We start from the raw sequence: 11,627 nt of genomic DNA on the forward strand, positions 1-11,627 counted from the left end.
ATGGAGTCTCTCTCTGTCTCCCAGGCAAGAGTATATCCCTGCTCACTGCAAACTCCGCCTCCTGGGTTCAAGCAGTTCTTATGCCTCAGTTTCCTGAGTAGCTGGGACTACAGGCATGCACCACCATGCCTGGCTAATTTTTTGTATTTTAGTGGAGACAGTGTTTCACTATGTTGCCCAGGGTGGTCTTGAACTCCTGAGCTCAGCCAATCCTCCTGCCTCGGCCTTCCAAGGTGTTAGCATTACAGATGTGAGCCGTGGAACCTGGCCTCAGATACAACAATTTTCTGATACTAGAGTCACTCTAGCTAAATGCAGGAGGTTTGTCAATTTCTTTGAGACAATGGAAAATAATAATGGAAAACTTTTAAAAACAATTGAATTTAAATTGGTGGATTTTTTTCTTCAAAAGTGTAGTCCTGGATTAAATTTTACACTATTGACCTTATTTGAATATTTACTGTCTGGCCAATCAAGATATAATGCTTTTGATTTGTTTTGGATTTACTCTAGAATAATTGTCTCTAGATTTTATGGGGGGGAGTGAGGTGGGGCTATTTATGTTTTTTTAAAAGTCTGAATGTTTTTTCACATATCACATTTTATCTTACCTCCCAGCATCTTCTGTCTAGTGCTGTAAGGCTGATGTTACACAGTATCAAAAAAGAAAATAAGCTGGAGAATATAGGTTTATGCTATGAATAGACCAGCTACTAGTGAAACCAATGGGAAGCAAAGTCAGCTACCAGGGATGTTGGATGTATTTGGGTGGGTGAGATTGTTTCAGAAAACTGAGGGTGCCTTTGGGAAGATAATAGTAATTCTTTTTCCTTATAGACCCATCTGGTGCCAGCAGCAGATGTGCGTACAGAGGAGGGAGAAAGGTTACAGTTTCCTGAAACTTGCCAGGTTTTGAGACAGTAGCATAAATTCTAAAAGCTGTTTTGAGTCTAGCTTCCAGAGTGTTCCTGGTGTATATTTAGCTATAGGGTTGTTCTAACTTACCGTGAGCATAAAATGACCCACCAACTGTAATGTGTAATAGGCTTGGGTTGGAAGAGTAGGCAGCCACAAACTTCCAAGTCCTGGGTAGGTAGTCTTTTTAAAACAAATGAATTAAGAGTTGGGTTCTTGGCCCTGTCACCCAGGCTGGAGTACAGTAGCATGATCACTGCAGCCATGGACACCTGGGCTCAAGCAATCCTCCCACCTCAGCCTCCTTAGTAGCTGGGACAACAGGTGTGTGCCACCACACCGGTTTTTTTTTTTTTTAAAGATGGAGTCTCGCTCTGTTGCCCAGGCTGGAGTGCAGTGGTGTGATCTCGGCTCACTGCAGCCTCCACCTCCTGGGTTCAAGCGATTCTCCTGTGTCAGCCTCCCAAGTAGTTGGGACTACAGGCGCCTGCCACCACGCCAGGCTAATTTTTGTATTTTCAGTAGAGATGGGATAAACATTATATTGGCCAGGCTGGTCTCCAACTCCTGACCTTATGATCTGCCCGCCTTGGCCTCCCAAAGTGCTGGGGTTACAGGTGTGAGCCACTGCGCTCGGCCTATTTTTTATTTTTATTTTTTGAGACGGAGTTTTGCTCTTGTTGCCCAGGCTGGAGTGCAATGGCCTGTTTTCAGCTCATTGCAACCTCTGCCTCCCGTGTTCAAGCAGTTCTCCTGCCTCAGCCTCCCAAGTAACTGGGATTACAGGCATGCACCACCACGCCTGTCTAATTTTTGTATTTTTAGTAGAAATAGGGTTTTGCCATGTTGGTCAGGCTGGTCTTGAACCTCTGACCTCAGGTGATCCGCCCACCTCGGCCTCCCAAAGTGCTGGGATTACAGGCATGAGCCACCGCACCTGGCCCCAGCTGTTTAAAAAAAAAACACACATTTTGAGAGGTGAAGTGAAGGTCTTGCTGTATTTTGCAGCCTGGTCTCAAGCACCTGACTTCAAGCAATCTTTCCACCTCTGTGAAATTATTACTTTAGTAAACTACTTACTATGGACAATGGACTCTTTGTAATACGTAGATATTCTTTTATTATATACATATATATTTTTTGAAATGGAGTCTCGTTCTGTTGCCATGCTGGAGTGCAGTGGCATGGTCTCGGCTCACTGCAACCTCTGCGTCCCAGGTTCAAGTAATTCTCCTGCCTCAGCCTCTGGAGTAGCTGGGACTACATGTGCGCACCACCCCGCCAAGCTAATTTTTGTATTTTTGGTAGAGACAGGGTTTCACCATGTTGGCCAGGCTGGTCTTGATTTCTTGACCTCATGATCCACCTGCCTCAGCCTCTCAAAGTGCTGGGATTACAGGCGTGAGCCACCACAGCTGGCCTACAATTTTTTTTTTTTTTAAATTTAAAACTTACCGGCTGGGTGTGGTGTCTCACACCTGTAATCCCAGCACTTTGGGAGGCTGAGGCATGTGGATCACTTGAAGTCAGGAGTTCCAAGACCAGCCCGGTCAACATGGTGAAACCATGTCTCTACTAAAAGTAGAAAAATTAGCCAGGCATGGTGGCATGCACCTGTAATCCTAGCTACTTGGGAGACTGAGGCATAAGAATCGCTTGAACCTGGGAGGCGGAGGTTGCAGTGAGCCAAAATCAAGAGCCACCACACTGCAGCCTGGGTGACACAGTGAGACTCTGTCTCAAATATATTAAAAAAATAATAAAAATAAAATTTACCATTTTAGCCTTTTTTTCTTTTTTTCTTTCTTTTTTTAAATCCAAGGCAGTGTTTTGTAATCCCAAAATGCTGGGATTACAGGTGTGAGCCACCGCACCTGGCCCTGTTACAATTTTAAATTTAGTTTTTTTGAACTTAAAAAACTTTGTGGACTGGATTTGATTATGCCTGTAATCCTAGCACTTTGGGAGGCTGAGGAGGGAAGATGCTTAAGGCCAGGAGTTTCAGACCAGCCTGGCAACATGGTGAAATCCTGTCTCTTAAAAAAAAAAAAAAAATTCAAAAATTAGCTGGCTGTGGTGGCATGCACCTGTGGTCCTAGCTACTTAGGAGGATGGGGCAAGAGAATCACTTGAGAGCCCAGGAGCTGGAGGCTGCAGTGTGCCATGATCACACCACCACACTCCAGCCTGGCTGTAGAGTGAGACCTTGTCTCTTAAAAATACTTTTATGATGGTAAGATATATTACATTAGACTTATTTTAAAATGTGTAATTCAGAGACGTTAAGTACATTCATAATGAGTGTGGTGATTACTACTATTAATTTCCAGAACTTGTTCATCATCCCAAATAGTAATTCTGTATCCATTAAATAATAAATCTTCATTCCTCCCTGTTCCCAGCTTCTAAGTAACCTCTTCTATGTTCTGTTCTGTTCTTCTTTTTTAGTATACGTGCTGCCGAAGTGAGCACTTATTTTCTTTAAGCAAATCTCAGAACTGTGTGAGACCGTTCTGTTTTCTTTTTACCTTTTTTTTTTTGAGGTAGGGTCTTCTGTCACCCAGGCTGGAGTGCAGTGGTGTGATCATGACTCACTGCAGCTTCTGCCTCCTGGGCTCAAGCAATTTTCCCACCTCAGCCTCCCGAGTAGCTGGGACCACAGGTGTGTGCCACGACACCTGGCTAGCTTTGGTATGTTTAGTAGAGACAGGGTTTTGCCATGTTGCCTAGGATGGTGTCAGACTCCTGGCCTCAAGTGATCCACCCTCCTTGGCCTCGGAAAGTGCTGGGATTATAGGTATGAGCCACCATCCCTGACCCTGTTTTCTATTTCTATTTGCCTGTTTTAGATATCTCATATAAGTGAAATCATGTAATATTTGACCTTTTGTTTCTAACTTACTTCACTTAGCGTAATGTTTCAAGGTTCATCCATATTGTGACATGGGTCAGAATTTCATTCCTTTTTAAGGAATGAATTCCATTGTACATATATGTGGCATTTTGTTTACTCATCAGTGGGCACTTGGAATTATCTGGAAGTTGTAGACTTAATACTTGATTCCCTTAAGTTCTTCAACATGCTTCCCCTTAAAGGAGGATACTCTTTTACCTGACCATAATACTATTATCAATCCTGATAAGGTTAATAATTTTATATTATCTAATACTCAGCCCATATTCTGAAAGTGATTAGATACTAGGTAGCTGTTACTGAGCACTAGGGCCATGATTGAATTTGATGGTAAGATAATAAAGATCTGAGGCTGGGTGCGGTGGCTCATGCCTGTAATCCTAGCACTTTGGGAGGCCATGGCAGGTGGATCACGAGGTCAAGAGATGGAGACCATCCTGGCCAGCATAGTGAAACCCCATCTCTACTAAAAATTAGCTGGATGTGGTGGTGCCCTGTAGCCCCAACTGCTTGGGAGGCTGAGGCAGGAGAATCACTTCAACCCGGGAAGTGGAGGTTGTAGTGAGCCAAGATTGCACCACTGCACTCCAGCCTGGTGACAGAGCAAGACTAAGTCTCAAAAAAAAAAAAGAAAAATCTGATAGTGTTGGTGTTTGTCCTGGAAGTTTTGTTTGTATAGGTTTTTTGCAAAGGTATGTGTAAATCAAGGTATGCATTTTTTTAAAAACTTTTAGTTTACAATGCTCATTTTCCTGAGGAAGAGTGTTTTGCAAAGGTGTTTGGCTTATTTTCCTTACCACAGACTTTCCCTCTTGCAATTAGGAATGTATCAAAGATATACATTTTTCACTGGGGAAAGTTAAATTGACTGATAACAATTTAGGAAATACAGGGAGAACACTGCAAGTAAAACCTGGATGGAAGGCTTCCTATAATCAGTATCTCTTGGGGTCAGGGCTGTGACTGTTGTTTGGTCGTCTTTTATTTTTATTTTTATATACTTTTTGAGACAGGGTCTTACTCTGTCACCTAGACTGAGTACAGTCGCATAACCATGACTCACTGCGACCTCAGCCTCCCGGGCTCAAGTGATCATTCTGCTTCAGCCTTCAAGTAGTTGGGGTGACAGGAGTGTACCACCATACTTGGCTAATTTTTAAATTTTTAGTAGAGACCAGAGTCTCATTTCGTTGCTTAGGTTGGTCTCGAACTCCTGGCCTGAAGCGAGCTTCCTGCCTTCACCTCCCGACCTCCCAAAGTGCTGAGGTTATAGGTGTGAGCCACCACACCTAGTCTTATCTTTTTTTCTTTTTCTTTTTTTTTTTTTTGAGACGGAGTCTCGCTCTGTCACCCAGGCTGGAGTGCAATGGCAGGATCTCAGCTTACTGCAACCTCTGCCTCCTGGGTTCAAGCAATTCTCCTGCCTCAGCCTCCCTAGTAGCTGGGATTACAGGCACCTGCCACCACGCCCAGCTAATTTTTTGTATTTTTAGTAGAGATAGGGTTTCACTATGTTGGCCAGGCTGTTCTTGAACTCTTGACCTCAGGCAGTCCACCCACCTCAGCCTCCCAAAATGCTGGGATTACAGGTGTAAGCCACCACGCCCAGCCCTTTTTTTCTTTTTTTTTTTATCTTTGAGAGGGAGTCTTGCTCTGTTGCCCAGGCTGGAGTGCAGTTGGGCATCTCAGCTCACTGCAAGCTCCGCCTCCTGGGTTCACCCCATTCTCCTGCCTCAGCCTCCCGAGTAGCTGGGACTACAGGCGCCTGCCACCACGCCCGGCTAAATTTTTTTGTGTGTTTTTAGTAGAGACGGGGTTTCACTGTGTTAGCCAGGATGATCTTGATCTCCTGACCTCGTGATCCACCCACCTCGGCCTCCCAAAGTGCTGGGATTACAGGCGTGAGCCACCACACCCGGCCATCAGCCTGATCTTTTAAATGAAATTGCTGTGTGTGTGTGTTTGTGTGTGTGTCTGTAGGTAGGTAGCTATAGTTGTTTTCCTCCTAAATTTATGGGTGAGATTAGAGAATGTGCCCAAGAGTAGAATGCTGCTCATTCATTCTGAATTCATAGGTAACTTTTCGAAACATTGTTTTCTTTTTTGCTTTATTTGGTATGAATGATGCTATAAAAAGTTGTGGGTCACTGACTCTGAAGGAAATTAGTGTTTTTTTGTTTGTTTGTTTTTTGTTTTTTTAGCCCAGGAAATAACCCTTGAAAGATAAGGACCAATAACTTGGTCCTTTGACTAATATGCTTAAGTGACTGAATTAGATAGAGGTCTTTGTAATCCTCTTGGAAGTGATCCCAGCAATCTGTTTCCTGTAAGTACCTTCCCTACAAAAAAGACTGGGCTTGGTGGCTCACGTCTGTAATCTCAGCACTTTGAGAGGCCGAGGTGGTGGATCACCTGCGGTCAGGAGTTCGAGAGACCAGCCTGGTGAACATGGTGAAACACTGTCTCTACTAAAAATACAAAAATTAGCCAGGTATGGTGTTGTGTGCCTGTAATCCTAGATACTCGAGAGACTGAGGCATGAGAATCGCTTGAACCTGGGAGGCAGAGGTTACAGTGAGCCAAGATCACGCCACTGCACTCCAGCCTGGGCAACAGAGCAAGACTCTGTCTCAAACAAATAAATATAAAATAAAAAATAAAGGACTTTGCTTTTGGTAGCGATGTGTATAAAATATTTAAACAGAAGTAAAAACAAACTAATGGAAGTGTCTTAGACATGGATGCTGAGTGGAGAATGGTTAAGTCAATCAGTTGTCCCAGCTTTCATCTCTGGTGTCCTGATAGCACTCCATATTGATTAGATATGAATGCTCTACCCTTCTATAGCATTCCTGGGAGATGGTCGGGAAGAAGAAGGGAGTCTCAGGCCAGAAGGATGGTGGCCAGACGGAATCCAACGAGGAAGGCAAAGAAAATCGAGACCGGGACAGAGACTATAGTCGGCGACGTGGTGGGCCACCAAGACGGGGGAGAGGTGCCAGCCGTGGACGAGAGTGTATGCATGGGGCTTTATCAAAACCAGCTGTGGGTCAGTAATGTCTAGACTCTAGGGATGTGCCAGGGCCCTGCTAGGCAGGACCCAAGAACCATTATATTATCCTTTTGCTTTTCTTGCCATCATCTCTTCTGAGACCTTGACATCTCTTGCATGTAGCCTTTTCTACCAATAGCCACCAGTCTGGCATGAGATTACCCTGTAGTCATTTGTAAAGTTAAATTTGACTTGCAGCTCTCCGTTAAGGCACATTACCATTCCCTGAGTAACATGTTCCCATCCTTCTAGCTCATTTTCTCTTCGTTGTTTTTTTTATTCCCAATACCATATTACATACCATTTATATATTTGTATATATCTTGTTGACTGTGCTCTGGCCATCTGTGGTTTGGTTTTTTTGTTTGTTTTGTTTTTTAATTTTTCTTTTTATATCAGTTCGAGGTCAAGAAAATGGATTGGATGGCACCAAGAGTGGAGGGCCTTCTGGAAGAGGAACAGAAAGAGGCAGAAGGGGCCGTGGCCGAGGCAGAGGTGATCAGTTTGTTGGGGGATGGATATTGGGGGCAGGTTACTCTTTATTCATTAGGGGTCTGCTTTATTTTTTGTTGTTAGAGGTAGTCTCACTCTCACCCAGGCCGGAGTGCAGTGGCCCAGTCATAGCTCGCTGCAGGCTCAGACTCCTGCGCTCAAGTGATCCTCCTGCCTCAGCCTCCCTAGTAGCTAAGACTGCAGGTGGCTGCCAGTATGCCTAATTTTTTTTTTTTTTTTTTTTTTTTTTTTGAGACGGAGTCTCGCACTGTAACCCAGGCTGGAGTACAGTGGCGTGATCTCAGCTCACTGCAAACTCCACCTCCCAGGTTCACACCATTCTCTTGCCTTAGCCTCCTGAGTAACTGGGACTACAGGCACCCGCCACCACGCCAAGCTAATTTTTGTATTTGTAGAAGAGATGGGGTTTCACTGTGTTAGCAAGGATGGTCTCGATCAAGGTGGTCTCAATCTCCTGACCTCGTGATCCGCCCGTGTCGACCTCTTAAAGTGCTGGGATTACAGGCATGAGCCACTTTTTTGTTTTTTTTTCAGACAGAGTCTCACTCTGTTGCCTAGGCTGGAGTGCAGTGACTCCATCTTGGCTCACTGCAGCCTCCACCTTTAGTAGAGATGAGGTTTCACCATGTTGCCCAGGCTGGTGTTGAACTGCTGACCTCAGGTGATCCACTTGCCTCAGCCTACCAAAGTGCTGGGATTACAGGTGTGAGCCAGTATGCCTGGCCCACCTGGCTCATTTTTAGCTCACTGCAACCTTTGCCTCCCAGCTTCAAGCGATTCTCCTGCTTCAGTCTCCTGAGTAGCTGGGATTACAAGCGTGCACCACTATGCCTAGCTAATTTTTGTATTTTTAGTAGAGACGCAGTTTCACCACATTGGCCAGGCTGGTCTTGAACTCCTGACCTCAAGTGATGCGCCCACCTTGCTGATTTTTAAATGCTTTTGTAGAGATGGAGTCTCAGTGTCTTGCCCAGGGTGGTCTCAGACTCCTGACTTCAAGAGATCTTCCTGCTTGGCCTCTCAAAGTGCTGAGGTTATAGGTGTGAGACACAGCACTTGGCCCCAGGGTCGTCTTTGTTTAAAAGCAAATTAACATGAAGTCTAGTTAATTATTGAGGTCTCATGCGTATACTAGAGGTTGCAGAAGGGGAGAGTGAGAAAGAAGGTAGATATCATTTCCTCTAGTCTTTATTGCTAATATTGTATTTGCTTGAGGACGTGGTAGTCTGACCAGCAAAAGAATAATCTCTCTGACGTGTCCTCCTCTATTACTCTTATTAGTAGTCCTACTCTATTTCAGATGTGTAACATGGGACAGAAAGAAAGAACATCTGATAGTATCAACCACTTTTTATTCCTGAGCTGCCTCAGCTGGCAAGGTAGTTTTTTGTATTTTTGAGGCAAGGTTTCACTGCCACCCAGGCTGGACTGCAGTGGTGTGGTCTCAGCTCATTACAACCTCTGCTTCCCAGGCTCAAGTGATCCTCCTGCCTCAGCACCCCAAGGAGCTGGGACTATAAGCGTGTGTTACCACACTTGGCAAATTTTTGTACTTTTTGTAGAGATAGTGTTTTGCTCTATTGCCTAGGCTGGTCTCAAACTTCTGGATGCAAGCAATCCACCCGCCCTCAGCCTTTCAAAGTGCTGGGATTACCACCATGAGCCACTGTGCCTGCCTGGCAAGGAAGTTTTATATCAACTTCTTTTTTTTTTTTGAGGCGGAGTCTCGCTCTGTCGCCCGGACTGGAGTGCAGTGGCCGGATCTCAGCTCACTGCAAGCTCCGCCTCCCGGGTTTACGGCCATTCTCCTGCCTCAGCCTCTGGAGTAGCTGGGACTACAGGCGCCCGCCACCTCGCCCGGCTAGTTTTTGTATTTTTAGTAGAGACGGGGTTTCACCGTGTTAGCCAGGACGGTCTCGATCTCCTGACCTCATGATCCGCCCGTCTCGGCCTCCCAAAGTGCTGGGATTACAGGCTTGAGCCACCGCGCCCGGCCTTATATCAACTTCTGAGATACCTCTCTCTTCTCTTTTTGTCATTCTTTCTTTAGGTGGCTCTGGTAGGCGAGGAGGAAGGTTTTCTGCTCAAGGAATGGGGTAAGTTCCATTGATCTAGTGTCTTAGTTTTTTTTCCCTTAAAAATTACTGTAGGCAGCCTTAACCAGAATGATCAGAATGATTTCTAGACTATATGGTCAAAAAGATGTGGGGACTTAGGACTCATTTCTTAGGGATAAACCTTTACCACCTGGATCATTACCTATATTTTATATATCTTTATTTGAATCAATATACCTGTTCTTTTCTCAGACTGTCTTAGATATGTTCAGATTATACCATGAAATTTTGGGTGGAGTGATAAGTGAGAAAAAGTAGGTAACACACAGGATTATAGAATGGGGCCATGATAGATTTGTACTAGAAAGGATACAGTCAAGATTTTGATTCTTTGAGTTAATATTTGCCAAAGCTGCTTAGAGGTCAAAGACTCTTTTAAGTTTTATTTTTTCCAGAACCTTTAACCCAGCTGATTATGCAGAGCCAGCCAATACTGATGATAACTATGGCAATAGTAGCGGCAATACGTGGAACAACACTGGCCACTTTGAACCAGATGATGGGACGAGTGAGTGACCATTTATCATTCATTTCTTGTCTCTGGGAATCTAAGGAAATAGTTTTTTTGTGGTTATAGTTACATTAAAATGTGGAGGAATAGTATTTGGTTATGGAGATAGGGTGAGAAAGGGCTGGCAATTGTATTACTATGTGTACTGTTTATGTAACGTGCATATAGGCACATTATGCATGCTATTTCACTTAATGTTGCTTTATATTGTATGAAATAGACATTATCATCACTTTCCAGATGACAAAACTAAGGCTGAAAGAAAGGTTATAAATTTGCTAGCATTTGAACTCAGCGTTGTTAGACACTGAAAGTCCATGCCCTTTCAATTATACTATGTCATGCTATTAGGTCCAAGTGTATTTTCTAGTGTTTATGTTAGGGTAGCTTTGCCTTTTGAAAAGATAGCCAGAATTAATTAATCAAGCTACTGCTTGTAAAGATGAACAAGGCCCAGAATCAAATCCATTTGTTTCCTGTTACTGAGATAAGAATATCCTTTTTTTCCCTTTATTTTTGGGACATGTCAGTATCTGAACAAAAGGATTTTGAAATCTCTCTAGTCTTTCTGGTGCCCCATTGAACAGCCTTCTTGGTGTGATGGAGTATTCAGGATTGGAATAAGATTACTTTTTTGTTAACTGACTGTGGTGCCTGTGTCTGGGCTGGATATAAATGTTTAAGGATATGTTAAGCTGTGGTATACACCTAAGATGTGTTTGGGGGTAGATACGTGTGCCACTTTTCATAAGAGCAGTTCATTTTAGTAAGAAAACTCTGGTGTACTTTCTTGAACAGCTGCCTTATTCTGGCTGAGCTAACACATGAGAGCCTAAGGCTTTTTTTCCTCTTACAAAGGGGGATGAGTAGGGCCTGAAATAGGCTCTTTGACTCCTTACCTGTTTCAATTTGCCTTGTCACCTTTCTCAGATACGTGATCTCTGGGCCTTTAGGAGAGCCTTTGGCACAAATAGCTTCTCACCTTTTTCCTACAATATATTATTCCTGAGACTCTGAATGTTGTCTGCTTTTTTTGTTCGCCAAGTTGCTATCTTATAAATTCATTTTTAACACATTTCATGGGTGGAGGCTGAAGTTGAATTATAGGTATCTTTGAATTTCTGCATTGTTTAGTTGTGAAATGTCCTGTTATAGTTTAACTTGCTATACTCTGGAGGCATTAGAACTGCTCTTCATTCATCTATTGATGGCTTTGTAGAGGCAGTGGTAGCAGTCTATAACAAATAAGTTACTGTTTTTGAGCTCTAGCTTATTCCTGGGTATTTGGCTTTTTATCTTTGGCAGGTAAGATGGCGGAAGTTGAAAAGTTTGGTTTTAGTTGTGAATGGAAATTCAGGCATGGGGTCCCAGTCCTTAGCCTTAGCTGTCTTCAGTAAGGATCTGGTTGGGTAAACAGGGAAAGGTAAAGTGTGTGTGTGTTAATTTCTACTGAATGGAAAAGGAAGCAGATGTGGAAGGCTGGAATTGGAAATCTGATTTGTGGCTGAATGTGATGCCACTATCATCTTTTTAGTGTGAAAGTGTTGATTATAGCTTCATGAATTCCCATTGTTGTTCATTTCTTTTTTTTTTTTTTTTTTTTTT

At 43.6% G+C, this 11,627-nt stretch overlaps 2 protein-coding genes across 6 annotated transcripts in view; one reads left to right on the forward strand and one right to left on the reverse strand.

Annotated features, from left to right (window-relative positions):
- Positions 1 to 4,580, reverse strand: part of LOC105501999 (chromosome unknown open reading frame, human C1orf43) — a 29,514-nt gene extending 24,934 nt beyond the window's left edge. Inside the window, exon 1 of the mRNA XM_011928208.1 lies at positions 4,569 to 4,580. The gene's annotated coding sequence lies outside the window, so the exon portion shown is untranslated. The remainder of the gene's footprint in view (positions 1 to 4,568) is intronic.
- UBAP2L (ubiquitin associated protein 2-like) overlaps positions 1 to 11,627 on the forward strand; it is a 53,914-nt gene that overhangs the window by 10,047 nt on the left and 32,240 nt on the right. For 2 of the 5 annotated variants that reach the window (XM_011928202.1, XM_011928200.1), the window contains exons 5-8: positions 6,677 to 6,845; positions 7,281 to 7,376; positions 9,445 to 9,490; positions 9,907 to 10,019. In XM_011928202.1, coding sequence (XP_011783592.1) covers positions 6,677 to 6,845; positions 7,281 to 7,376; positions 9,445 to 9,490; positions 9,907 to 10,019 — 424 coding nt within the window. Of the gene's footprint in view, positions 1 to 6,676; positions 6,879 to 7,280; positions 7,377 to 9,444; positions 9,491 to 9,906; positions 10,020 to 11,627 lie in introns of all 5 variants that reach the window. The other 3 variants (XM_011928201.1, XM_011928199.1, XM_011928204.1) reach the window with 2 other exon arrangements.

This window comes from Colobus angolensis, unplaced genomic scaffold, assembly GCF_000951035.1.
Source record: "Colobus angolensis palliatus isolate OR3802 unplaced genomic scaffold, Cang.pa_1.0 Scaffold77, whole genome shotgun sequence".
Lineage (NCBI taxonomy): Eukaryota > Metazoa > Chordata > Mammalia > Primates > Cercopithecidae > Colobus > Colobus angolensis.